At 58.8% G+C, this 27,691-nt stretch overlaps 7 protein-coding genes across 7 annotated transcripts; 1 reads left to right on the top strand and 6 right to left on the bottom strand.

Annotated features, from left to right (window-relative positions):
• Window positions 1–3,171: 3,171 nt before the first annotated feature.
• On the bottom strand, window positions 3,172–4,416 carry LBRM_20_4260 (hypothetical protein, unknown function; the record flags this gene model as incomplete). The annotated part of the gene is made up of 1 exon (XM_001564656.1): window positions 3,172–4,416. One exon carries the CDS (start codon window positions 4,414–4,416, stop codon window positions 3,172–3,174), a length of 1,245 nt encoding a protein of 414 aa, XP_001564706.1.
• Window positions 4,417–8,661: 4,245 nt separating this feature from the next.
• Window positions 8,662–10,518, bottom strand: LBRM_20_4270 (hypothetical protein, unknown function; the record flags this gene model as incomplete). The annotated part of the gene is made up of 1 exon (XM_001564657.2): window positions 8,662–10,518. One exon carries the CDS (start codon window positions 10,516–10,518, stop codon window positions 8,662–8,664), a length of 1,857 nt encoding a protein of 618 aa, XP_001564707.2.
• Window positions 10,519–11,739: 1,221 nt separating this feature from the next.
• On the bottom strand, window positions 11,740–14,841 carry LBRM_20_4280 (conserved hypothetical protein; the record flags this gene model as incomplete). The annotated part of the gene is made up of 1 exon (XM_001564658.2): window positions 11,740–14,841. The coding sequence occupies one exon, from the start codon at window positions 14,839–14,841 to the stop codon at window positions 11,740–11,742; it is 3,102 nt and encodes a 1,033-aa protein (XP_001564708.2).
• A 2,874-nt stretch (window positions 14,842–17,715) lies between these two features.
• Window positions 17,716–19,086, bottom strand: LBRM_20_4290 (putative amastin-like surface protein; the record flags this gene model as incomplete). Its single annotated transcript, XM_001564659.1, has 1 exon — window positions 17,716–19,086. One exon carries the CDS (start codon window positions 19,084–19,086, stop codon window positions 17,716–17,718), a length of 1,371 nt encoding a protein of 456 aa, XP_001564709.1.
• Window positions 19,087–19,787: 701 nt separating this feature from the next.
• Window positions 19,788–20,366, bottom strand: LBRM_20_4300 (putative amastin-like surface protein; the record flags this gene model as incomplete). Its single annotated transcript, XM_001564660.1, has 1 exon — window positions 19,788–20,366. The coding sequence occupies one exon, from the start codon at window positions 20,364–20,366 to the stop codon at window positions 19,788–19,790; it is 579 nt and encodes a 192-aa protein (XP_001564710.1).
• Window positions 20,367–22,543: 2,177 nt separating this feature from the next.
• Window positions 22,544–23,122, bottom strand: LBRM_20_4310 (putative amastin-like surface protein; the record flags this gene model as incomplete). The annotated part of the gene is made up of 1 exon (XM_001564661.1): window positions 22,544–23,122. One exon carries the CDS (start codon window positions 23,120–23,122, stop codon window positions 22,544–22,546), a length of 579 nt encoding a protein of 192 aa, XP_001564711.1.
• A 3,493-nt stretch (window positions 23,123–26,615) lies between these two features.
• On the top strand, window positions 26,616–27,242 carry LBRM_20_4320 (putative amastin-like surface protein; the record flags this gene model as incomplete). The annotated part of the gene is made up of 1 exon (XM_001564662.2): window positions 26,616–27,242. One exon carries the CDS (start codon window positions 26,616–26,618, stop codon window positions 27,240–27,242), a length of 627 nt encoding a protein of 208 aa, XP_001564712.2.
• Window positions 27,243–27,691: the final 449 nt, after the last annotated feature.

Raw genomic sequence — 27,691 nt, forward strand, 5'->3', positions numbered from 1 at the left:
CCTCCCCTTTGCCTTGCCCCCCCCCCCTTTCATGCCTCCCCTCTCTCACCACAAACACGCATCCACGCCCGGCAGCATGAACGACGTTGCTGTGCGAAGACTCTACTCGCTCTCGCTCTCTCCCACGCTCTCCCCATCCCTACGCCACCTCCCCTGCCGTGCACCGCCGCCTCACCTCTCTCCGCGTGCTGCTGTGACTCTGCGACAATGGAGTGGAATCTCATGCTGTTACTCTACGCGGTCCTCCAGATCATCGCGTTTTTATTGGTGCTGGTGGCGACGCCGCTCGAGATGTTTCGCATCACTGACAATCTAAGCGTCGTTAACGGATATTATTCGTTGTGGGGATCACACCAGAGTGTCGGTAATTTATCATTCTTCAGTTCCAGCGCTACTTTGTGGGCTGACTGCCCCGGCCGCCTGATGCTTTTCCGCCTTGCTCAGGCACTCGCTGTCCTCTCTATCTTCATTTTCGGCGCTGCGGCCGCCCTTGGCGTCGTCATGCTGTTCTGCTGCCCTCTCTTACGCTGGATATGCGTGATGCTCAACATTCTGGGTGCCGTCACCGTGTGCGTTGTCTGGGCTGCCATGGTGTTGACCTATTTCACTAATGAAGGCAGGACATGTCCAGCCCTCATGACACTTACAAAGTTTAGTGTCGGCTTCGCACTCCTCGTGGCTGCCTGGGTGCTGGATCTGATCAACATCACATTCTTAGTAGTTCCGTTCCGCATTATGCTTTTCGGTAAGGCTGAGAGTGGCGCCGACTTGGACAAAGCATCGAAAGGAGAGTCGGAAGAACATAGCAGCCAAAGGGAGGAGGAGGAGTAGTAGACGAGGGCATTGCGGCGGGCGACCCTGTCGGAGACGCGTAGGCGAGGGACCGCTCGAGCTGCCCCTGCCGTCATGGCACCGTTCTTTCATTGCTCCCATCGCATTGCTGACGGTGCGTGCGTGGGGAGGGTGTGAACTCGATTGCTGTGTTCGTGGCCTCCTCCGCGCACCACTTCGTTCGCCTTGCGCGCCTCTCTTTGTGCCTTTCTGCCTTCTTTCTTCCAACACGACGTGGTCCTGTGCGTGCAGGCGCATGCGGCAGTCTTTTTCATGCTCTTGTTTGTATTTTTCCTCCCCTCTTTTTGTTTGGCGCGCGCGTGCCGCCCCGCGACCTCGCTTCCTCTGTCGCCCACCTTATCCGGCGCGGCTGTCTCGCTGGCCCTCACTCCTCTGTCTGCCGCGTGCGGAGGGACGGCGGCGTGTGCGCACGCTGTGCCCTCGTGTGATGCCAGCATGAGCTTTTCAAGGACCAAAAGACCGAGCTGAAGCACACGATAGAAGGAGAGGCGGCGCGAGGGTTGGAGCTGGTAAGTGCAACTCGTAGTAGAGCAAGGAAGAGGGTAGCGGGAAGGGGCAGGGAAGAATCTACTCCGAATAGTATAATGAAAGTACAATACAGCCCTTCATATCCTTTATTGTTGCCTAACCTTTGCGCCTACCTTGTCTTTGAGGGCTGCATAACGTTCATTCCCCACGCGTCACAGAGATGAGTCTCTCTCGGGCTACGCTTCTACCTGGATTCCAGTGTCTTTCGCATTACAGCTATTAATATTCCGTAGATCTCGAAAGACTAACTGGCGAGTGGGGGGGGGGGGGAAGGAGCGTCGAAAAAAAAGAAAAAAAGCAGAGACACATAAACAAACAAGCAACGTTCACCCCTCACGAAGGTGCTGTACAAGCGAGGAAGCTCAGATTGTCCTCGTCTACATAAGCACTTGGACCGTATTCTGTGCATATGCGTGTATGGAGGGGGAGGGAGGGAGGGAGGGAGGGAGGGGAGGGAAGGGAAGGGAGGGGAGGGAGGGGAGGGAGGGAAGTCGCAGCGAAGGCTACAAAGCTAGAGATCAAGAAGGACCCGGGTTACGCACGTGTTTGCACGCAAACGAGGGGAAGGAAATGCCAGCACAGACCTGCACGACACTAACCATCATCCTTTTTTTTTCTCATACGGTCGTTTTGCATTGAAAAACCTCGTCAGGTGTGGGGAGAAAGCGACAGGCGCGCAGGTTAGCGAGACGAAGAGCAGATCGGTGCGGGACACATCCCCGCTACGTATGTTGTCCCTCCTGTACAGACAAAGGGACAGAAAACATACAAGGAGTCCGAAGAGGGGAAAAAAAAGACGCCGAAGATCTCACGAAGGTAGCGAAACGAAAGAAAAGTAACGACAAAAAGAGCACGAAAACACTCGAAAGAGAACTGCCACAAAACTGACGAGGGGGGTTATTTGAGGGTACAGAGGGATCCGGAAAGAAAAGAGCCTCATCCTCGAAATACGTAGACAGAAGAAACAAGCATCAACTGGTTACCCATAAAAGAAGAGAGCTAAAAAAAAAAAAGATCGAAGATGTGATGAGGAGGAAAGAAAAAAAGGGAGAGGGGCCCCTCAGTAAAACGACATACGTGCGGCTGAGGAAAACAAGCACATATGAATGGAGAGGAAAACGTCGGTGAGATGCAGGTAGGGATGGAGAATTCAGATAAAGAGAAGCGAACGTAGTGGAACTATGTGCACGATAGAAAAAAATAAAAAGGGTGTGTGAACACCAATATCTAGTAGATGTGCACAGCACGTAAAGCTTCAACTTGGCCTTTTCTCTTAGCACATTCCGCTTTGCGCACATCCACGCTTTATCTTCCTCCCCCTTTCCTTTCCTCGCTGCCATTACGCATCGCAGTGATGACTTCTCTGCATAACCTGCCACGGAAAACGACAAGAGCAAGCACACAAACAGAGCAAATAAGACAAAAAAGTCTTCTCAGGGAGAAAACAAACAGTGGAGAGAAAAAAAACTGCGCACCGCCTCAAGCACTCAAAAGAAGGGGGGTTGTCACGGTTCGAATCGTAGACGAGAGGAAAATAAAGAGTCAGTTCGCGTGCAGACAAGATAAGCAGAGAGCAAAACACTGAGAAAAACGTAAAGCAAACAAAAGAGACGCACACGCAGTCACACCAAAGAGTGCAGCACACCGTCCCCTCCAAAAAAAAAAAAAATGACGATCACCAGTGCGCTAAGAAGGAGAAAAAACACTTGCATCCAGTACATTATTCCCCTCGCTCATCTTATCGTTTTCTTGCTTTGCTTTCGTTATGGGTGCACCATAGCAAAATTCAGATCACCGCTGCTGCGGCAAGCACAGGAGTTTCCGCAATTTGCCAGCAGAAGCAGCCAGCACTCGCTCCATGATGCGCAGCGGAAGACGGAGAAGCAGAATGCAAAGCTGCCACATAAGGAACTGGAGTCGGCTGCCGCGGCGGCGCCGCTGCTGCGCACACTTCGGAGTGGAGATAACGCTTCTCTGCGAATCGGGCCGCTCAGTCTTCTCGCGTGCAATCGACACAAGGCACGCGTGGAGCAGTTGCTGCTGTTTGACAATCGCGGAGAGTCTACCCTGCCACACATTCGACAAAGGACATGCCGCGCTGAGGTTCTCGTGATCGACAGATGCAATACCGCAATCCAATATGTGTGACTCAAGATCCACGGCAACATTAGCGTGCTGCGAGCTCTTGACGCCGGAGAACCGCTGAAGTGGAGAAAAGAGGCGTCCCGAGGTGTCAAATCGCAAAGGTTCAAAGAACTTGTGCTCCGTCGCGCTGCTGCCCTTCACACTCGGTGCGCGTCCATCACAGACGCTGTGAGCGCTGTAGAAACAAGCGACAGGCGCGGTTCCCGCTGCATTGACCTTATCGCTAGCCGATGCCGAACTCTCGTGGGCGACACCACCGTGGCTGCTGGGGAAGTACGTGAAGGATGGCGAGCTCGGTGGCCGTGTCTCGTTCACAGCGAACGAAGCGCTGCGCAGTGGTACACGCTGGTCAACAGAGGCACTGACAAAGACCGATTCTGCACTCATCAAGGTGGTGTCCTCCTCTGCCTCACTTAGGCTTACCGAGAAAGAGGGCGACATGCCGCAGATTCCACTCGAGCTGCGATTCGCCAGGGAACCGTCGGGCACCTTGCATAGCAGGGCGCCGCTGCTCGGCAAGCTGCCGTAGGGGATCGGCTTTGTGAACAACTTGCGGGTAATGGGTGTCTGAGTCAGACACACGCGAGGAGATCGACATGGGGAGTCACTCTCGGTCATAATACCAGAGGTGCAGCTAGGGCCGCACCGATGCTGTCGCGGTGACGCATCCGTGGACAAGGCGGCCACAGCAGTGATGGAGACACTCGACTTGCATCGCGGAGTGCCATCCATTGATGTGCAGTTGAATACTCTGCCGGTTACGTTGCAAGCTGAGAGTTCCTTGTGGGCCAAGGAGACACCTGCAGTGAGTCCGGTGAGCTCGACGTTAGCAGAAAGAGAGGCGATGTGGCGACACGGTGGGGTGGTGAAGTGGATGGGGTTGGCATGCATGGCAACACTGTTGCTCACCAGCGACCTACCACTCACCGTCGGAAATCCACTGGGGAGCATAATTGAACAAGTAAGCGGAAAAAAAAGTAAAGGAACGAGAGAGGGGGGGGGGAGGAGAACGAGAGACAACGTCAACGACCGAGATGATCTGCAGTTCCCTTCATATGCGGCTCATGCAAAAATGAATATGATCGATGTGGGGCAGATCAAGTGACTAAATAATACTAATAATGAATGAGGCGCAATCTCACCAGAAGAGGAAAAGTTGAGAACTTCAGCGGGAATCGCAGCCACCAAAGAGGCAACCTCTCCTGTCCAAGAACAAAGAAAAAGGGGGAGGGATTAAAAAACAAACAAACAAACCACAACGAAGGAACGAAAGTGTTTACAAAGCCGTTCAGGAGAAGGCAGAAAGAAAAGAGGAGGTAGGGAGAGAACAAGAGAAAGGGAGGGCAACATGAAAAAAAAAAACACCCCCTTTTGTGTGTGTGTGTGTACGCCTTGACCTCCTCGTAATAGCGCTCGTGCTGGGAGGTAAGGGGTGCCAATAAAACACGACCAGGGAAGCGAAAATCGAAGCTGCTTGCTAATTGGGCTGTTGTGCTCTTTTCACGTAGGCGCTTTTTCCTACCTCAGACCACCAAAGCGGAGAGAACTAGAGTTGTCCTATACACTCGCTGGCAAAACGGGAAGAGGTGGAGGAGACTGAGTGATAGAGGTTTAGGAGACAATCCCTAAGTCACAAAGAAAAAAAACGGTGAAGATGTCAAGAGTCAAGCAAATGAAGGGAAAGACAGAGCCGAGAGCAAGCATCACACTCGCTAAAGGAGAAGGGGAAGAGGAAGGGGGATGCGCGCAAGAGTCCGACATGAACGCTGTACCCAGAAGGAGCTCACAAACGGGAAGAGTAGCAGTGCGAGAGAAAGGAAAGGGCAAAGCGTATTCAGAGCTGCAAAAATGACGGGAAGCGGTGGCTCTCTTCCGCCTTCACGAATTCTAACCGATGTCGTGATTGCCGGTGTGTCCACGAGTGGGTTCTAATGCAGTGACTACACGGCGCAGCGCAGTCTCGCCTAGTGTACCTGAAGCGTTACTGATCGCAAAAGAGCCAGATGCGCTGACAAAAGAGAAAAAGAAGAACGCAAACGAGAAACATGCACGCGCACCTCAGCAAATTAAGGAAGACTGGGAGGGAGGAAAAAGGAGGGGGGGGGGGGCCAAAGAACAACAGAGAGGGTTAAAACTGATGACAGTAAAGCAAGAAAGAACAAAGAAAAGAGAAAACAACTGAGAAAGAAATTACCGGACAATAAAATAGCAAAGAAAACTTAGAAATTATGACGACGACGACGACGGCGACGACGAGATCGACAGCGCTTCGTGAATCAAGGACACCTATGGCACTGCGTGTGGCGGTGATGAAAAACGAAGGACCTGTCGTACTGTGGAAAAAAGAGAGGCGTTGAGCTGTATGGACAAGCGGTGATTACGCTGAGGGGAAGGGAGGCAAGCGAGGAAAAAGAGGGGAAACGGAAAGGAAGAATGCAACCTCCACGACTCCTCCCTCTTCTGGTGTATATGGGGCTCTCCCACAATCTGCCAAGGAGAGGCGTGTGTGTGCCGCCACCATGATTGCAAACCAATATGAAGGCGCGAATAATAAGAATAATAATAAGAGGACGCGAGATGAATGGTGGCGTCGTCACCCGATGAAGAAGAGCGTGAAGGGGGCGAGAGGAAAAAGGTGAGGCACGACTATTTTAATGGCATGAGCGAGACACTTCGATGACGCGCAGGGAAGAGCGGCACGTAAACGAAACACAGGAAGAGAAAGACGGACGCATAAAACCCCTTGACCTGTCTTGAGAAAGCCAAGACGCAAAGCCAACCAGTTTCAGCCCCCTGCCCTTCTCTGTGTTGCCCTTGTGACCGCACGACGCAGTTGAGGAGGGATGGCCTAAGCGTGCGCGGGAAAGCGTACCTCCATGCTCGAACGTCAAGGAATGCGTGCAAGTGGCAGAGATTCACATGTGCCGTCTTCCTCCTTTCTTCCTTGTCTATCATGGTGTGACTTGTCCTGCGCCGATCACGCACAGGGGGGTGGCGCACTCGCAAACCGGCCACTTATTTATATCGGGCCATTACAGGACTCGTTTTGGCTGTTTTTGGGTTTAACTTTGCCTTACGGCTGAAGAGCAGCTATATGCGACACATCATGTGACACCCACCCATACTTCTTCTCGCCCTCCGTCAAACACACCCACCTTGGCTTCGACCGTCTTTTTTTTCTTCTCCACATCAGAACCAGGAGACACTCTGGAGGAGCATATCCACTTGTGTCTTTGACAGCACAACTGTCGCACCCAGATGGCTCACGCTCACCATAGCAGCCGGCACCTGAAACACGCAATGTCTTTGGAGTTCGGGTATCTCGGAGACATCGGCCTACGAGCCGTCCCAATTAGCGAAACCGCTCCGCTACGATCGAAATTGTGCGCTGCATTTCATGACAATCGCATGCATAATGACGCAGGACTACTCGATAAATCCATTAGAGGGTAGTACCCACAGCGCCGCGTAAGATGGGTGTCGTGGACGGCTCGCCAATGCGGTACGAGACGCCTGGGCCTTACCAGACGCCACACTCCCAGACGTCTCATTTCCCCTCCTCGGTGGCTGACAGAGGAGAGGCACTATGGAGAGTCTTCTCGGTCATGCATGGAATTGGAAAAGCGCTCTCTACCAGCGTATTCTTCACCATACGTAGGCCTCGACGTGGCGGGGAAGCTGCGGCGCCGCCTGAGGCACATCGCCCCCATACACGCGCGCCTCAAGGAGGACGTGTCAGGCACAACACGCTAGTCGCCGCCACAGCAATATCCCTCCTGCGGTGCCTCCACCTTGCTCACTTCCACGCGTTGCGAGGTGATCGCGTTCACTACCAACGCAGCGACTTATCGGCGACGTTGAAAGGCGAGTTCCATATGGGTGGGAAAAACGCAGTCGAGGACCGTACACGTGACACACTCTCTGGCGGCGAGGCCGCAGCGCCTAACGAGTTTGTATCCGCGTGGCGCTGCTGGGAGGAACTCTCGCAACAAATGCACAAGCGGTCCCTGCGGGAACGTCTTGAGAGTGCGACATGCTCGCTCAACTATTCCTCCGCACGCACCGGGGGCACCCAGCACAACCTCACTCGGGTAGTGGCTATGAGAAGAGTGTCACGAAGAAAAGGGTGTGACTTCGAGGTCTTGCACAGGAGTGCAATGCGAAGTAATGACCATGACAGAAACTAATGCGCCCACACGCCTCTTGGTTCGATTGCCCTAACGCCATGAGAAGAATTATAAGAAAAAAAAAAATAAAAGACCCGTCTTAGGGGAGGCAAAGGGGTGCGGTAATGATCGATGGTGTGTCAACACAAGTGGAAAGTCACGTAAGCACGCAGCGAGAAAGTGGAAGAGGAGATGAGAGACAAGTTGGAGGGAGAAGGCCAGAAAGAGCGCGGAGTCGAAGAGGTTGAAATGGCACATTCACAACGTTACGATCTCAAAATTAAAAAATGAAATTCATGCAACGAAAAAGGCGATCTTTTCCCTCAATGTCTCGCTGCTTTTCGTCTTCCTGCCGCAGGCCAGGAAAGAGGGCGACAACGACAACAAACGAGATGCACGCGCGTACACACCTTTCTCGTGTTTTTGTGAAGCCGCCTGTGAGGATGTACGCTGGGAAGAAGCAAAGTGAGAGCTTGTGAGCGAGCGTACTCGTGCTTTCTCTGCCCTTCGCTGCTGGCGGTGATTCACCAAAAAAAAACACCATGGATTGGTTACCAAAGGACTAGACCTGGGGAGGGGGACGTTTGCGCTTGCGTCTTCTGTTGTCGGTTCCGTTGCACTTTGGCGCGGTCACTGTGTCCCACCACCTACACGGTAATACTGAGGCGCCCAAGCTCAACAAGTCGTTTCACTCACCAGTGGCCCATCCACTTATCTCGTTAGTCGTCGACGTACGCTCATACAAGTGCGNNNNAAACACTCACTCACTACAGCACACGCCAGTCATCATTCGTTTCGATTTTCTCCATGACCACGTCTTCCTTCTTCCCCAGCCGCACTCTTGCACAGGTGAGTGGTTGAAAAGTACCTTTGTAGCAGGGTAAGACGAGGAACAGATTCCGCGCACGCTTTTTGGCACACTCCAGTGGGCTGCATGACGGTTGTATGTTCAGGCACTCAATGTACTTCCTTACGTGGCTGGGGCCGAAGCAACCCCTCTTACAAAATCCAGCGTATCGTCGAGCAAGTACTCTACGCACCTCGCAAAGGTACCCGCATCAAATGCACTGGAAGCCCCGAGGTGAAGTGGTGCATCATGACTACAATTCATGTGCCCGTTACACTGGCCACAATTTAATGTCCCGTGTTGAGCCTGTTGCTGTAGCGCAATGATACCGCTTACTAAGAGTTGCTTCTGCGTCGCCTGCGCCAGATCCTCACGCAGCCGCGCAATCTCGTTCTCACGCTCCTCCAAAGTCTGCAGCAGCTGCTGACTCTGCTCTACGGTGTTGGAGTACTTCTCCTCCAGCTGCTTGTACTCCTCGAAGCATGCCAGTAGGGTCTCCTGCACATTTTTGAAGTGGGTCTTGACGTCTGCGAGTACGTGCTGGGCATCATCCGACGCCGACGGTGTGCAGGGCGCATGCGAGGGAAAAAACACGCCGTTTTGCCTATCCACCTGAGTAATCAAAGAAAAAGATGTAGTGACGGCGTCTATTGCTGTAGACATGTTAGTACTGCCGCGAGTCACCGCAGCCTTGCCGCTTGACGACAACACACAGCTGTTACCGCCAGATGCCCATTTTACTTCCTTCGCAACGGAGGCTTTATCATTCCGTTCACCTAATGGGTCGATGGAGGACAACACCGTGGCACACCGGCTCTTGACACTCTCCACGTAACTGCCATCGGCTATGGAGGCGCGCGGTTGTCGCACGTGACCCCCGTTCGCCCACGTTCCCGTCTGTGCTGCCTCAGTCTTCGGCGCAGGGTGCGTCAAAGCAGCGATGGAAGTGCGATCGGGGTAGCTGACTCCTGCGACGGGGTCCTCGGCTCGGGCGGAGGAGAACGTCGTCATTCTAGATTGCTCCTCGCCGCAAATGCCTCGGGGACTTCGTTGACCAGCAAACGACTTCGCCAGCGTCCCCTCCAACGACTCGATGGAGATGCGCTCCTTGAGAAGGTACTGCCAATTTGTAACCCTTTCAGCTGTCATGAGGTAGAGAACGTGCTCTATAGGGACACTGCGCACCGTTTGGGTGCGAGAGTAGCAAATTCCTTTGCTGATTAGATCTGCCTGCTTCGTCAGCGAGTCGCGGCGCTCGCGCGCCGACTGCAGGCTGCTCTGAGAGCCGGCTATCTGTCGCTGCAGCTCCGGTTCTCTGTCCTCCATGTAGTGGGCACGTTGGTAATCCATGAAGGCCGTGATCCACTTGTGCAGAAGCCCAAGCGACGGCGACTCTTGAGACGCTGAAGAATAAGACAAGGTTGAGTCGGACAAATACATCTCTGAGATAGAGTCATAGAGTAACCTCTCCAGTCGCTTCTCGCCAACCTGACGCAGCTGTAGCATCATTCCCTTGCCGCTGCACAGCAGCCTTTGCGCATCTTTCCACGTAGATGACACAAGACTCTTACCGGCAGCGATGCAAGCCACAGTACATCCGACAGCGCTAATTACAGCAGAGGGGCAGCGTTGTTGCGACAGCAGTGCCCACTCTTTTTCCTCGACCCCTTCCAAGCGTCGAAGAGCCAACCGTAGCATTATCTCCTGCATTCGGCAGCTCTTGGGCCTCGTCGTGTCGCTCTCTTCTAACACCTTGGACTTCAGTAACTGCAAGCGGCTCTCGAGCGATTTCACGACAGCATCCTTTTCAGATCGCCTGCGTAGAACTGACTTCAGCAGTCTCTCGTAGTTTTTCTCAATCCGCAAGAATATCACGCGCAGCGTGTTCCCTTCTTTTCCAAGGCACAGACCGTAGGCCTCTTCATCCGCCACATCCTGCGGAAGGCGATATGCAATCACCATATCCGTGGCGGAGCTCATTCGACCCCCGAGCTCCATCCTACGAGCTTTGGAGACACGGTAATCTACACGAGAGCAGGCATGCACACACACTCGCGTGTACGCAGCCAGTGCAAGCCGAGACGGAGATGATAAGAGCCGGTGATGCGGCTCTCTGAGCGAGTGATCCAACAAGAACTCCTTGTAGAGTCACAACATTCTGAGGTTTGCAAAAGGCAATCTAGCCAAGCTCCACGTGCAATGGACATATGCAGTCATGTGTCCTCTCACGGTGCCTGTACTTCGTAGCAATAGTCTTTCTCTGTATGTGGTTGTCCGTGTGTGCCTCCGTACATCCGCTTTTATCTCCAGAATAATGAACGATGGGGACAGGTAAGAGCGCGGAGGAGGTGAGCACAAAAAAAAGGTAGCGACCTGCTTCCTATGGGAATACCTCTCGAATGCCCTTGGCCGCCGTGTTCTTTCGGAACTGCACTTTGGTGTTCTTTTCTTTGCGCCAGAGAGCAAAGAAAGCACAAATGTTGATGGTTGCACATATGACATTGGCGCATTCTCGGATATGAATAAATACATGCACACGGGGTGCAGCGGCAACGCGAAGTATAACGCGATGCAGATAAAAGGGGAAGGGTAGCCAAGAACAAAGGAGAGTAAAAGAGAATGTTAGGCACATAGCGGAAGAATAGCCAAAGGCGACGAATAGAGTGACGTCTCTGCTAAAAAAAGAAGAGACTATAGCAGGAACATATACATATATATATATATATATACGTGTGTGGCGTAGATCAACAATACGGAGAAATGGGCCGTATCAGCTTCGCGCCAAAAAAGTCAGTTGAGGGCTCCTAATGAGGTAGGTGTTGCGAAGAACAATTTGCTGCACCTGACTGGTACGTTTGCTCTCTCAGTTCTCCTCATAGGAGCACACCGACAGTGACGCGGAACAGACAGAAAAAAAAAAAACGAGAGAAATCACGACTGCGAAGCTGCCACTACGAAGTGATACGCATCGACACACAACGCGCGCCAAGGTACGCCCATAGAAGCAAATGTATGCTACGGTAGGTCTACCTCTTTAGAACCGCATCGCTGCGCCTGAAGCTTGTGCTGGTCTCTTCCCTTCCCTTCGTCGCGCAGCGCCATGGTTGCAATTGGAGGTAACCTCGACATCTGAGTACAACACGCGGCGGAGCTCTACCTCAGCCTTATGTGTCTCGCCGATACGCCTGTTGTCACCCACAATTATGTATGACTGGGCAGCTCTTGCATGGTGTTGCCTGATGTATCGTCCCAAAACTTCTGATGATCCCGCAGCTCCATTACTTCCGATTCTGTATCCATCAGCACTGCATGAAGGGCATCATTAATCCCTTTAAGCTTCGTAAGCTCCATAAGCACATCCAAAAATTCGGATTCCACCGCACATCCATCCTTTTCACGTTCACACAACACCTCATACGCTTCAACACGCACTTTTTCAAGCTCCGCAACCAGCTGAGACCGCTCACTAATCAGTTCATTCACCGCTTCTTCCGCTGACGCATATCTCGCAACAGCCTTTTCCATTTCCACTACCATGATCTGATTAGCACTAGCAAGCTTCTCCACATCCTTCTGCGCCTTCTCGAGTTCACCGGCCAGCCTCTCGGCCTCCTCCTGCAGGCTCTCGAGCTCCTCGGCAAGCCTCTCGTTGTCGCCGCACAGCTTGCCATTCTCGGCCCTCTGCGCCTCGGCCTCCTCCTGCGCCTTCTCGAGTTCACCGGCCAGCCTCTCGGCTTCCTCCTGCAGGCTCTCGAGCTCCTCGGCAAGCCTCTCGTTGTCGCCGCACAGCTTGCCATTCTCGGCCCTCTGCGCCTCGGCATCCGCCTGCGCCTTCTCGAGCTCACCGGCCAGCCTCTCGGCTTCCTCCTGCAGGCTCTCGAGCTCCTCGGCAAGCCTCTCGTTGTCGCCGCACAGCTTGCCATTCTCGGCCCTCTGCGCCTCGGCATCCGCCTGCGCCTTCTCGAGCTCACCGGCCAGCCTCTCGGCCTCCTCCTGCGCCTTCTCGAGCTCACCGGCCAGCCTCTCGGCTTCCTCCTGCAGGCTCTCGAGCTCCTCCACCAGCCTTTCGTTGTCGCCGCAGAGCTTGCCATTCTCGGCCCTCTGCGCCTCGGCATCCGCCTGCGCCTTCTCGAGCTCACCGGCCAGCCTCTCGGCCTCCTCCTGCGCCTTCTCGAGCTCACCGGCCAGCCTCTCGGCTTCCTCCTGCAGGCTCTCGAGCTCCTCCACCAGCCTCTCGTTGTCGCCGCAGAGCTTGCCATTCTCGGCCCTCTGCGCCTCGGCATCCGCCTGCGCCTTCTCGAGTTCACCGGCCAGCCTCTCGGCTTCCTCCTGCAGTCTCTCGAGCTCCTCAGCAAGCCTCTCGTTGTCGCCGCACAGCTTGCCATTCTCGGCCCTCTGCGCCTCGGCATCCGCCTGCGCCTTCTCGAGCTCACCGGCCAGCCTCTCGGCCTCCTCCTGCGCCTTCTCGAGCTCACCGGCCAGCCTCTCGGCTTCCTCCTGCAGGCTCTCGAGCTCCTCCACCAGCCTCTCGTTGTCGCCGCAGAGCTTGCCATTCTCGGCCCTCAGCGCCTCGGCATCCGCCTGCGCCTTCTCGAGTTCACCGGCCAGCCTCTCGGCTTCCTCCTGCAGTCTCTCGAGCTCCTCGGCAAGCCTCTCGTTGTCGCCGCACAGCTTGCCATTCTCGGCCCTCTGCGCCTCGGCATCCGCCTGCGCCTTCTCGAGCTCACCGGCCAGCCTCTCGGCCTCCTCCTGCGCCTTCTCGAGCTCACCGGCCAGCCTCTCGGCTTCCTCCTGCAGTCTCTCGAGCTCCTCCACCAGCCTCTCGTTGTCGCCGCAGAGCTTGCCATTCTCGGCCCTCTGCGCCTCGGCATTCGCCTGCGCCTTCTCGAGCTCACCGGCCAGCCTCTCGGCCTCCTCCTGCGCCTTCTCGAGCTCACCGGCCAGCCTCTCGGCTTCCTCCTGCAGGCTCTCGAGCTCCTCAGCAAGCCTCTCGTTGTCGCCGCACAGCTTGCCATTCTCGGCCCTCTGCGCCTCGGCATTCGCCTGCGCCTTCTCGAGCTCACCGGCCAGCCTCTCGGCCTCCTCCTGCGCCTTCTCGAGTTCACTGGCCAGCCTCTCGGCTTCCTCCTGCAGGCTCTCGAGCTCCTCCACCAGCCTCTCGTTGTCGCCGCACAGCTTGCCATTCTCGGCCCTCTGCGCCTCGGCATCCGCCTGCGCCTTCTCGAGCTCACCGGCCAGCCTCTCGGCCTCCTCCTGCGCCTTCTCGAGTTCACTGGCCAGCCTCTCGGCTTCCTCCTGCAGGCTCTCGAGCTCCTCCACCAGCCTCTCGTTGTCGCCGCAGAGCTTGCCATTCTCGGCCCTCTGCGCCTCGGCATTCGCCTGCGCCTTCTCGAGCTCACCGGCCAGCCTCTCGGCCTCCTCCTGCGCCTTCTCGAGTTCACTGGCCAGCCTCTCGGCTTCCTCCTGCAGGCTCTCGAGCTCCTCCACCAGCCTCTCGTTGTCGCCGCACAGCTTGCCATTCTCGGCCCTCTGCGCCTCGGCATCCGCCTGCGCCTTCTCGAGCTCACCGGCCAGCCTCTCGGCCTCCTCCTGCGCCTTCTCGAGTTCACTGGCCAGCCTCTCGGCTTCCTCCTGCAGGCTCTCGAGCTCCTCAGCAAGCTTCTCGTTATCGCCGAATAGCTTGCGATTCTCAGCCCTCTGTCTGTCAGACTCTTCCTGTTCTCTGTGTAGCGCGTCGTGTAGATCGTTGTACTCTTTGATCGTTACGGCGTACAGTGGCTCTTTAGCGATGATGGCAGGGTCGACCGGGTCGGTGGTAGAGCAGATGTGCAGTGCTTTGCGGGTGCGGTCTAGTGCTAAATTACTGGATGGTGAAACCCCGTCTGCGGCTGTCAGATGCGGCTCCATTTCTCTAGCAACTTTAGCATCGTGACGCCTCTGGCGGAACACGGCGAGTTCCTGTTGTTGTGTTGCGATCTCCTTGGTTGCATCTTGAAGTTGTTGAGCGAGGTCATTGCTGTGACTTTGCGCTTCTAGTAGAAGGTCGTCGAGCTTTTTAAGGAGAGTTTCTTTGTGGTCGAGTTCTTTCTTAAGCTCGTGGGCGCGATGTTCTGCATCGTCATAGAGTGCTTTCTGTGCGTTTAATTCGTCAATTGTTACTGCGTACAGGGGCTCCTCTACAGCGGATGGTATGGGTGATATGGGTGGGCGTGTGGCGAGATAGAGGGTCGGTAGCAAGGATAGAGAAAGGTCGGTGTACAAGAGTGTCATCAAGCCACGCGTGCACGGAGGGAAGAAGAGCATGCGAGACGAGCGAGAGAGGGCTGTAGGGGCACAAAGACGGTGCCGAGACCCGCCAGCACGCGTGCCGGCTCCCCAAGAGAAGCTGTCGCAGCGCATAGAGGTGGCTGCGAGAGGCGGGAGGAGGGCCGCCGACACTGCCGAGCGTGTGCACACGCACCCAGTCATCTGGGGAGGGGGGGGGGAGGCAATGAGCAAAGGAGGAGACACGGAGGTGGTGCTAGAGAACAGTAAAGCGTACTCTTTTTCTGCGCCTGACTCCCAGTTCTTAGGCGGTGCATCACCTCTGCTCCCCTTCTTATCTGGCTGCACTACCTTTTCTGTTACTATCCTCTATCCTCCTGCGCTGCAGTTGCCAGTGCCTGTAGTGGCACCTTTGCTCCGCTGGATCGTTCGTGCAGTCTTCTCGCCTGTGAGCTTATGTGCGACTTTTTGCTTCGGAACGCTTTCAAGGTGGTCTTGTGCGGATGGCATCCCTCGCGTAATACTCCCTCGTGGCATGGTACCCCCCCTCTCGTGCTAGTTCATCCTTCTGTTGTCCTCGCTCAGCGTGCGTGTGCTTTTTATTCTTTTCAATATATGCGTCCCGGCGCCTCACTCGTCCTCCCCACCTGTTCCGTAGCTTCCCTCCGCGCTGGCGGACAGGCGCACGGCTGCCACTGGTGTAAGAGAGGCAGATATATCCGCACCGAGAGCGAGTGAAGGTGGGTGCTCAGTCATGCTCACGTGGCCTTCTCCCGCCCTTTTCCCATCGCTGCCTTTTCCCCGCAACGCCACGTCCTCTTCTCGCCTACCTGTCCTTCCATTTCTGCAAGGCGAAGAACACCGTCCACTTCCCCAACGAAGACCAGCACGCGCGCACGCACACGCGCAACGACAGGCACATCGGCAAGAGTACGGCGCAGTGCTGTCCTTGCAGACAGACGGGCTGAGGAGTGGGAGGAGGCGGAGGAAGGAGTGGGGCGGCAGTAGGGAGGACAGGCCCGAGAGACGGGAGGAGTGAGCGACAGAGGTGAAGCACAAAAGAGGAAACAAACTATGTCTAAACAACCTCTGAGCGAAAAGAGAGGGGAGGGAAACTTAAGCCAAACAGAGAGAACAGAAACAAAGCATAAACTAAGACACCGGACAAGAAGTCGAGGAAAAGGTGGATACAGAGGGCAGGGGCGACGGAGAGGGGAAGAGAGCGACGGAGAGCGGGACATCACGCCGTGCTCTACTTCAACCGCTCCCCCTCAGCCGCAACAGACTCCTCCTCAGACCCATGCAAAGGCAACAGGAAGGAGAGAGAACAGGATACAAAAGAGCTCAGAGGTATACCGATCACATGGCAGAGAAGCCAAATAGGGAAGCGAGGTGAAACAATAAAAAACAAAGGTGTCTTCGTCCTGACAGCTCCCCTTCCTTCCAGGCGACGTGCGCCTGTCATCTCCGGGCGGTCGTGTGCGGATACCTGCGTCCACCTTCGGGTCGCCGCTCACCACCACCGTGCGCCCACGAGAGGCACCCGTCCGACAGGCGCGACGGCACAGCACAGAGCAGAGCCGCACATGACGGGGCACAAGCATGAAAAGAGGCCGCGCCGCCAGGCAGCACACGCGCACGCACACCACACAGCCCCGCCACGGACAGCAGCAAGGTGCTTGGCGCTTCCACTTCCTCTACCGAGGGAGAGCGGTGGTAGTGGCCGCCGCGACGTTCGTTATCGAAAAGCGAGTCAAGGTACGCAAGCAACAGTGAGAGACGAGACACGCACAGGAAGTCACTCTGCCGCGCACAGAAAAGATGCCGGAGGAGGGGAGAGCCGCACGCGCGCACACGCCCTCCTCTCCAGCAGAGGCAGAAGGCAGCCGTTGCAGAGGAGGACCCAGCGCGAGACACACGGTCCTCACCAATGAACACTCCCCTCCTCCGTTCTGCTTGGACCATGCAGCGCGCCGCACGCCCTGCTCCACGCGGGCAGCGTCCACATTCCAGCTCAAGGGCGGAAGCGGTGGCCGCTGCCATGGGGGCAGCAGGAAGGGGGCAGCATGGGTGCATGCCGGAGGTGCTGCAGACAGCTGGCCAGCTGCAGGTCCGGGCTTCGCGAGGCCCTGCGCCATGCTTCGCCCTCCGGCGCGGCACCGTATGCTGAGGTCACTCGCCACTCCGGTGTCCGGAGCATTCAGTGGGGCCATCAGGCAATGCACCAAGGGCAACGAAAGAGGCGCAAGCAGCGCAAGAGAGGAGAGGCCGGAGAAGGGCGCAGCGAGGGTGCCCGGCCTCTCTCTCCCCGCGTCACCGGAGCCCGCTCTCCCCCACTGAGAGGGCCAGGAGCATGGGTGAGTCGCAGCAGCGCCACAGGGTGGGGGCGGCAGCCAGAAGGCAGCGAAGAGCCGCGGACACGCGCCGCCCACCGTGCAGACAAAGCAGACAAGCAAAAAATTAGGCGCGAACGCACAAACGCATGAAGAGAGACGCCTAGAACGGAAGGCAGGGGAGCACGGGAGAAGACACGAAAACAGCACGAGTGCCTTTCTCCCGCCACGCGCCGTTCTGCAGAGGGCAAGTCAGCGCGCACTCGCACGCACCTCGCAGCGTGTGAGGGGGGAGCAGCTCGAAAGGATGCGCACACACCGAGGGTCGCGCAAAGAGGTGAAGGGAAAGAGACGCGATGGCAGAGGCAGCGCTAGGGACCCCCGGCGATGCGGGATGGGGGCGGGGAGCGCCGCACACGGGCACACAGGGAGGGCAGCGACAGAGACGCCGGCGATAAACAGGCACGAGTACCCACAGCGTTTGTTTCCCTCTCCTCCGCGTGGAAATCAGCGCCACCACCTCCACAGGAACACCGCAGTGAATATGCAGCACAGCCACACTGTCACACTACGTGCCTTCCTATTCTTCAGCACTTTTGTATCTGGTTACGCTGCCACGTAGGTCTGCATACGTGTACGGAAGCAGCAGGAATGCGATATTAACGATATCCAGGATCCAGGCCAGCACGAGGAGAACGAAACCGGCGCCATAAGTGGAGAAAACACTTTCCTTCCAGCAAAACTCGTTGTCCTTTACGTAGTACGTCACCACTACGGCCGCCCAGACGATGCACAACGTGAGAGCACCAACAATGTTGAGCGCCAGGCAGAACAAGCGGAAGACGGAGCAACAGTACAGCATCATGAAGCCCAATGCCGCCGCCGCGCCGTACACGAAGATGGAGATCACAGCGAACACCTGAGCTACGCGGAATCGGTCCCGCCGGTTCGTGCACCTCCTCCACAAATAGTCGGATGTTATGACGTTAGTAAGGTTGAAACCACCCATCTTCACGCCCCAAAGAGTTGTAACAGTGGTGTTTTGAGTTATATACCGCGGTCTAAACCGATACATGTCGATGGGCGTACCCACCAGCACCAACAAGAACGCGATGAGCTGCACCACCGCGTAGACAGCGATGCCGACACTCCACTCCATCTTGGCAGACGCTCCACAGTAGACCGGGAAAGACGAGGCAGTGGTGGGCAGCTGAGTGCGCGACGCGGGGGTCGAGGCTGTGCAGCTGGGCGCAGGGGGAGGCGGGCGAGTAGGCAAGAGCGGCGATCTTCGCGGAGGAACAGCTCGGGTGCTACTGCGTGTGCGCGGGCTTATAGGGAAGGGGTGAGAGAGGCGCGCGAGAGTGCAAGGGAGTGGGGGAGGGAGAGATAAAAGGAGGTGGGGGAGAGCGGTGAGGCCACGGCGCACGTGGGGATGCGAGGCGTGCACAGCGGGAGCAGCGGGGCCACTTGCAGACACACACGCAGCCAAACGAGAGAGGAGGCCGGCGGGCGCGAGACACGCCGCGCCGGCAGCGGAGGAGCGACAGAAGCGCAGGACAGGGGGCGCTGTTTGCCACCCCCCGGCAGGCCACGCCCCCCCTCGCCTGCTGCCCTCCTCGCGCACCTCCGCTTCTGCCCCGCCCCGCAGCGCAGGAATGCGCTTTGCACAGCGAGGACAGGGAGAGACTGTGCAGAGCGGCGGCGGGCCAACCGCCTGGGGCTTCGTGTCGCGTCTCTCTGCACTGTTGCAGGGGCGCCTGCGCGAGTCCCATTCACAGCGAGGGAACGGAGGCGGGCGCGCAGTCATGTTTGCCCCGCCCCCTTCCCATCGCTGCCTTCTCGCTGCGCCACCGCGTCCTCTTCTCGCCCACCCGCCCCTCCATCTCTGCAGGGCAGAGACCGTCGCCAAATCCCCCAACGAACACCAGCACACACGCAACGACATGCACATCGGCAACAGCACGGCACCGCGCTGCGCTGACAGAGACACGCCGGAGAGGGAGGAAGGAGCGGGGGCGCCGGCAGCGAGGGCGGTCGCGAGAGGCAACAGGAGGGAGCGAGAGGGAGAGCAAACTCTGTCTTATTGACCACTGGGCGAAAGGGGAGGGGAGAGAGAAGCCTAAGCAAAACAGAGAGAGAGAGCGCAAGCAATACAAAACACGCACCCGGCTGGATGGAGAGGAGGAGGGGAGTGCGGCGAGGAGCGGCACCGCACGCCGCGCTCACCCTCCGCCGCCGCACACGCGCCCTCACTCACACACAGGCAAAGGACGGGGGAAAAGACATAGCAAAGAAGAGCCCAGAGGTATACGGAGCGCAGGGCAGGTAAGCGAGGGGAAACAGCAAAGGCGCCGCGTCGGCCAGCAGCGCATCGAGAGGATGCGCACACACCGAGGGTCGCGCAAAGAGGTGAAGGGAAAGACACGCGATGGCAGAGGCAGCGCTAGGGACCCCCGGCGATGCGGGATGGGGGCGGGGAGCGCCGCACACGGGCGCACAGGGAGGACAGCGACAGAGACGCCGGCGATAAACAGGCACGAGTACCCACAGCGTTTGTTTCCCTCTCCTCCGCGTGGAAATCAGCGCCACCACCTCCACAGGAACACCGCAGTGAATATGCAGCACAGCCACACTGTCACACTACGTGCCTTCCTATTCTTCAGCACTTTTGTATCTGGTTACGCTGCCACGTAGGTCTGCATACGTGTACGGAAGCAGCAGGAATGCGATATTAACGATATCCAGGATCCAGGCCAGCACGAGGAGAACGAAACCGGCGCCATAAGTGGAGAAAACACTTTCCTTCCAGCAAAACTCGTTGTCCTCTACGTAGTACGTCACCACTACGGCCGCCCAGACGATGCACAACGTGAGAGCACCAACAATGTTGAGCGCCAGGCAGAACAAGCGGAAGACGGAGCAACAGTACAGCATCATGAAGCCCAATGCCGCCGCCGCGCCGTACACGAAGATGGAGATCACAGCGAACACCTGAGCTACGCGGAATCGGTCCCGCCGGTTCGTGCACCTCCTCCACAAATAGTCGGATGTTATGACGTTAGTAAGGTTGAAACCACCCATCTTCACGCCCCAAAGAGTTGTAACAGTGGTGTTTTGAGTTATATACCGCGGTCTAAACCGATACATGTCGATGGGCGTACCCACCAGCACCAACAAGAACGCGATGAACTGCACCACCGCGTAGACAGCGATGCCGACACTCCACTCCATCTTGGCAGACGCTCCACAGTAGACCGGGAAAGACGAGGCAGTGGTGGGCAGCTGAGTGCGCGACGCGGGGGTCGAGGCTGTGCAGCTGGGCGCAGGGGGAGGCGGGCGAGTAGGCAAGAGCGGCGATCTTCGCGGAGGAACAGCTCGGGTGCTACTGCGTGTGCGCGGGCTTATAGGGAAGGGGTGAGAGAGGCGCGCGAGAGTGCAAGGGAGTGGGGGAGGGAGAGATAAAAGGAGGTGGGGGAGAGCGGTGAGGCCACGGCGCACGTGGGGATGCGAGGCGTGCACAGCGGGAGCAGCGGGGCCACTTGCAGACACACACGCAGCCAAACGAGAGAGGAGGCCGGCGGGCGCGAGACACGCCGCGCCGGCAGCGGAGGAGCGACAGAAGCGCAGGACAGGGGGCGCTGTTTGCCACCCCCCGGCAGGCCACGCCCCCCCTCGCCTGCTGCCCTCCTCGCGCACCTCCGTCCGCTGCGCACAGAGGGGGCGGCGGCAGCACCACCCGTGCCGCGTGCGCGCACACACAGGTGCAGGCGATACCTCTCAGCATTTGCGCCGCGCCAATCCACGAGCATGTATGCCCCTGACGAAACATGTGCGCCTCGGGCATTCGTGTGCGGGCGCCTGCGTCCACTTCAGCGCTGCCGCAGAGACAGAGAGGGAGGAAGGCCAGAGAAAGAGGAATGAGGGCAGCAAGAGCCTGCGCCGCCCAAATGCACGCACACACATGCATACACATGTGCACACATCCAGGCATGCACCGGCGCGGCAGAAGGCGCGCACACATCGCAGCCCGCTAATGGCCGCTGTAATACGCTCGGCGTTCCCCCTACCCGCCCCCTCAAAGAGGACGGGTGGAGTGGCACTGACAGCGGCAACGCTGCCGGGCTGAGCAACCAGAACACAGCAAGCAAGACTGAGGGCAAAGAGGCACGGGGGACGTAATAGGAAACAAAAAACAAATTAAAGAGAAGACGACTTAGGGAAACGCTCACACGCCACGCCATCTCCAGCGGAGACAGTGGGGAGCGGCTGGAGCACAGGACAGGGTGCGGCTCACGCTATCACGATCGACCGCACACTCTCCAGCCGTGTTTCGAGCATGCATCGCCTTGCCTGTCCGTCAGGGGCAGCGAGACGTCTCGCTCCAACGCCTCACGCCCCTACGGCCACGCTCGCCTCACCACGCATGCATCCCCAGAGCACACCCGGCCCGCTGCAGGCACCGCACCGCGCCTGGGTGACGTGCCTCGCCCTCCGTCGCCACTAGCAGCGTCACGCCACAGCACGGCGCGGCGGCTCTCCGCACGGCAGCCCGGCGCACACGGCGGCCTGAAGAGGAGCGAGGGAGCGCAGCATAGACAGCAGCACAGGAGGGGCAGGGGGCACGAGGGCACAGCGTGCGCACACGCGGCAGACAGAGGGTTGGCGGCCAGCGAGACAGCCGCGCCGCATAAGGTGGGCGACAGAGGAAGCGAGGTCGCGGGGCGGCACGTGCGCGCCAAACAAAAAGAGAGGGGAGGAAAGATACAAAGGAGAGCATGGAAAAGACTGCCGCATGCGCCTGCACGCACAGGGCCACGCCGTGGCGGAGAGAAGCGCCTCAGGGTGAGGAGGTGCAGCAGGAGAAGCATCATACACCTTCCACCGCCCCTGCGACACCACGTCTCCCCACCTCCCTCGCTGGCACCTACACCGGCGACGACCGCGGCGCCATCTCCCTCGTCGCTCGCGCTCTCATCGCGCCAACGGCACGGCGGGCGAGCGTCAGCGAACGCGGCACGCTGGCCTAATGGCAGCAACGGGGGATGGTCGCGGTGCGGAGGCGACACGGGGGCTGTCGACGCCAAGCGTGCGCTCACGGCAACAGAGCGCAGGCCGCTGTCCGCACAAAGAGAACGCGGCACGCAGGAAGAGAGAACGCAGAAAGGCACAAAGAGAGACGATTAGGGTAAAAGAAAGCGGACGAGGGGGGAAGCCACGAACACAGCACTACAGCTTACCCCCACCCCACGCACGTAGCGAGAGACACGCGCAGGCGTAGTGCAGAGGCGAGCATCCGCAGCGCTCGCGGCCCCTCGCCTTCGCGCCGACATCAGCTCCGCCGGCACCCCCACGGGGACCTCGCAGTGGGGCTGTCACGCCGACGCCATCCAATAATTCCTCGTTACTATCTATAGTTTTCCCTCCGTTTGCTCCACCTGGCCACTTTCAGTGGTAACTGTAGTGCAGATTGACAGCAACAAGACGAAGATGTTGAGGATATCCAGTACCCAGGCTGCCAAGAAGAGACCGAAGCCAGCACCATAGTTACTTATACTCTGAAGGTCTGGACATATGTCACCTTCACCGTTAAAAAATATCACCACAATGATAGCCCAGACAATGCACACGGTGATGGCACCCACAATGTTAAGCCCCAGGCATACCCAGCGTAAGATGGAGCAGCAAAACAGCATAAGAACGCCCAAGACGAACGCTGCGCCGTACACGAGGATGGAGATAATAGCGAATGCCTCAGCTGCATGGAAGCCACTCAGGTGATGGGGGCAGCCTTCCCACACCTCGAACAGAGTACTGTCGTAAAGTACACTGCCGCACGAGTTCGTGAATCCCCACAACGTCAAACAGCCTGGGAAATTCGGGTTCTGTGGTTTGAAGCGAAACACGTCCAGCGGCGTCGCCACCAGCACCAACAAGAACGCGATGAACTGAACCACCACGTAGACTAACAGCGGGATAGTCCACTCCATTTTCGATCACTCACAGCAGCACGCGGAGAGAGGTGAGGCGGCGGTGCACGGCAGGGGAGGTGGTGTAGGGATGGGGAGAGCGTGGGAGAGAGCGAGAGCGAGTCGAGTCTTCGCACAGCAACGTCGTTCATGCTGCCGCGTGTGGATGCGTGTTTGTGGTGAGAGGGGGGAGGGATGAAAGGGGGGGGAGCAAGGCGAAGGGGAGAGGGTGGTAGAGAGGGAGAAAGGTGGGAGGGGGACGGCAGCAGCGCAGGACGGGGGGAGCGTTGGAGCAGCCGACCCATGGCGCCGCGCCCCTGACCGTCGTCCGCCCTCCTCCGCAGAGTCTCGGCAGCAACACAGTGGCGCGGCGCACAGGAAGAGCGAGAGGCGAGAGCGTGTGTGCGTGTGGAGGGGCCTCGGCGTGGGTGCAGGGGTGCTGCAGCACCGCCACTCCCCAACCACCTCCCATACGCCCGGAGACCAAACAACACGCAGAGGGCGGCAATTCGGGAGGAGGCGATGGGACACGCACACGCAGACGCACACCCCACCACACAGCTGCACACGCAGGGAGGCACGCACCGGCAGGGGCATATATATGCATGCACTGTGCCCCGCTCCCACACATCGCCCCTGGTATAGAGAGCGCAAAGGAGGCGGAGGCAGAGGCAGGCGCGGGGGGCCGTGACGGAGGCCGACTGGTCGAGGAGGGCTAAAGGCGCCACCACGCACAGGCGCACACCACGCGGTGTAATGCGGCTGCGGCCAGCTGCCGCACGCGGTGAGGAAGTGGTCAGGCGCAACGAAGCGGTGGAGGAAGGCAGAGAGAGGAGAGCGAGCGGCCCGCAGCACACGCAGACGCCGTAGAGCGGAGAGACCGTAACACAAACGAAACACCACGAGCGACACCAACCACACGCAGCGACGTGACAGGAAAGGCGTATGGCTCATCCGCGCCGGGGAGCTTGCAGAATGTGAAGGACCACTCGGCCGTCCCCTTTCTCCTCTCCGCGCACGTGCGCGCCACTGCCTGGGTGCGTGCGTTACGCCGCACGCGGTCCCGGCTCTCTCTCCCATCATCCCCCTCCTCCACCCACCACACCCGCCACTCATCGCCGCTGCTCCCTTCACCCAGGCTGCTGCGGCACCCGGTGCTTGCCCTGCTGCTGTGGGGCCCTACGCACACGCACGCGCAGTGCAAGCCAGGAAAGCGCCAAACAGCAGAGCTGCAAGAGCAGGCAAAGCGCCTGAGGCCGGCAAGGGAAGCGAGACCCGCGCAGCGAGACGGCGCAGCACCACAAGAGAGTGCCCCGCCAGCGAGGGGGGCAAGAAAGGGGGAGGGGGAAGACAGCACAAGCAAGCGCAAGGCTGTGGTGACGGCGTGCTCAACAGGCAACCGAGCGTGCGACGTGGCGCGCACAAACGCGTGTGCAGGGCCTGTGGAGGCAGGGCACGAGGGAAGCACAGAGCGACAACGAGCAGAAGGAAAACGTCGGATAGGAAACACGGCACAGCCGGGGGTCCGGCATGCACAGCTGCGCGGCACAGGACGCGAAACGCGCAAGCGGTCGTAAGCGTGGCGCGCATAGAGCCGCACCCGGCCGTGCGTGCATGTATATGTGGAGCGCGGAATGCAGGAAGGCTCGCACAGCAGAGGCAGGAAGGCTCGCACAGCAGAGGCAGCGGGCGCACCACGCCCTGCCCATCGAGCATCGCTCTCCGCCTGCTACACGCAAGAGACGCAGCGCGCAGGGCCGCCCCATGCCTGCGGTAGCAGGCGCCCACCATCAGCGCGCTGACGGCGCAGCCACAGCCAGCGGCGAGCGTGCTCAGGGCCACGTGCAGGCAGCAGCACAGCACGGCAACGCCGGAGAGACACGCCACAGCGCTGGCGCAGACGGATGCCGTGCTCAGTGCCCCACCCGGCACGAATGCGCCGGCGCTGCGTGCTGCGCGACGGAGGAAACGGCAGCGGCCGGACAGGAAAGGGCACGCTGGGCAGCGGGCGTGCCGCAACGCACAGAGAGGAGATGAGGGAATACGGCCTCCGAGCGCAGGCGCGGAGGACAGGGGTGGAGTAGGGCGAGGCAGGGGAGGGTGACGGGGAGAGAGAGAGATGACCAGTGCACATGGGTGCCGCCACGCAACACGAGCGCGCGCCGAGCACGGGAGGAAGAAGAGCATACGAGTCGGGCGAGAGACGTCCGCAGAGACGTGTGCGCACGCGTACCGGCTCCCCGAGAGGAACGGTCGCGCAGCACGGACAAGGAGGAGGAGGACAAGAGCGCAGGGGTGAAAGTGGGAGATGCGTGGGGATCGCGAGCACCGCCGAGGAGGTGCACACGCGCACACGTGCGGGGGACGGCGCAAACGGGGAGAGGCAGACGTGGGCCGCCGGAAGCGAGCGCGAGCGTGATGGGGGACACTGAGAAAAGGCACTCGCCACTTCGTCTGCCGGTGCGCGAACGGCGAGGCAGCAGAGACCGAGTGAGCCAAGCGGCAGAAAGAGGCTCACGACGAGCGGGACAGCACGCCGCGCACGCCCCCTCCGCATCTCCCCCGCCACGCCACGCAGGCACTCGCACAGACACGTGAACAACAAGGAGCACAGGGGAGCTGAAGCACAGAAAAGCACAAATGAGCAAAGAAAACGTAAGAGAAACCAATGCACAAAATCAAGGAGAGCAACGAAGACACAGTCGTCCCCTTCCTCCACAGCTGCGTGTGTGCGGGCATGTGCGGCTCCGCCACCAGCTGTCCCCCAACTCCGGCCTCTTCCCCTCCTACCGGCAAAGTGTCGGCGCATGTGCGCCTCGGGCGTTCGTGGGCGGGCGCCGGCCGATACTTCATCGGTGCAGCAGAGACAGGGAGGGGGAGGCAGAGGAAGCGCAACGAGGGCGGCAAGAGCCTGCGCCGCCCGAAGGCGCACACACATCGCAGCCCTGGCACTAACCGCCGCCATGGGCTGGGCACTCCCCCTGCCAGTCCTCTCAGAGAGGAGGAATGGAGTGGCACTGGCGGCAGCGACGCCATCGGGCTGGGTGAGCCGAGGACGGTAAGCAGGAGTGAGAGGACAGCGACGCACGGGAGGGGGGACCGCAGCGTTGCGTGCGAGTGAGGCGTGGAGGAGGTAGTGGTGTGGCTTGCCGGGCAGGTGGCACGCCGTGCCCTCCGCCCTCTCCACCACGGCTGCGTGTGTGCCTGCATGTGATCTTGCTGTGCACTTCTCGCACCCTCGCTTGCCCGGCGCCTCACTGCACTCTCCTACCTCTGTTTGTGTCTCTCTCTGTTCTTCTCCCCCCTCCACCCTGCGCGCCTCCCCCACCCCTCCCCCTTTGCAACACGAGCGCCAACGCCAACAACGCGCGCGCACACGCAGCAGCAGCCGATTGATTCCTCCGCAAACACTCGACTCTCTTTCGATCACTCATTCCCCCCGCCTCACCCCGCGTCACTCTTCCTGCCGCCCACCACGAGTTTCGCCTCAACAGTCCGTTGTGTGCTTGCGAAGATGAAGCGGAGTGTTCCCATTCTTATCTACGCGATCGTTCAGTTTATCGCGTTCTTCCTTGTGCTGGTGGGCACGCCGCTCGACATGTTTCGCTTCAATTCACTCACAAGGAGCGTTACGCGCTGTTTGACGTTATGGGGATATAAGGAGAGGTGCAGCAGTTCTTCGATCGACTCTCCCTTGAACGTTGTGTGGGAGGAGTGCCCCGTTCGCCTGAGACGTTTCTACGTTGCTCAGGCGCTCGCTATTGTCTCCATCTTGGTGTACGGCGCGGCGTTCGTCCTGGGCGTCATTATGCTGTTCTGCTGCTCTTTCCTCCGCTTTGTGTGTCTGACGCTCAACATTGTTGGTGTCGCTACCCTGTGCGTTGTCTGGGTAGCCATGACGATGACCTTTTCCAAGGATGAGGGCGGGATATGTGTTGATTTTCAGAGTGTATCGCATTATGGTGCCGGCTTTGCTCTTCTCGTGACAGCCTGGGTGCTGGATATCCTCAACATCTTCATCTTGCTGCTTCGGTTCCGCATTGCGGTTTTCCGTGATCTTGACAGTGCCAACGACAAGTCGGACGAAACCTCGAAAGGAGAGTCGGAAGTGAGTAACACACAAAAGGAGGAGGAGGAGTAGACGAAGGGATTGCGGCGTGAGACCTCGGCGGCAGCGCGATGTCTCCGTGGAGGCCCGGCGGCGCTGATGTCGGCGCACAGCCCGTGGGGCCGCTTGCGCTGCCGCTGCCGTCGTGTCTCCTTGCCCTCATGTCCTTTCTCCGCATTACTGTCGGTGCGTGCGTGGGGTGGGGGTGGGCTCGAGGGCTGCCTTCGTGGCTTCCCCCCGCACCCCCCTGCTTTCGCCTTGCGCGTCTCTCTTTGTGCCTTTCTGCGTTCTCTCTTCCTGCGTGCGTGCCCGCTTTGCACGGGCAGCGGCCTGCGCTCTGTTGCCGTCAGCGCGCGCTTGGCGGCGACAAAGCCCCCGTGTCGCCTCCCCCTCTACGCCCATCCCCCTTGCTGCCATCTCGGCATCGTGCCGTGCCCGCTCACGCTCGCCCGACGTGCCGTCGCTGGTCTAGGTGCCGGCGA

Source organism: Leishmania braziliensis (assembly GCF_000002845.2).
Source record: "Leishmania braziliensis MHOM/BR/75/M2904 contig, possible fusion of chromosomes 20 and 34".
In the NCBI taxonomy this organism is placed as follows: domain Eukaryota; phylum Euglenozoa; class Kinetoplastea; order Trypanosomatida; family Trypanosomatidae; genus Leishmania; species Leishmania braziliensis.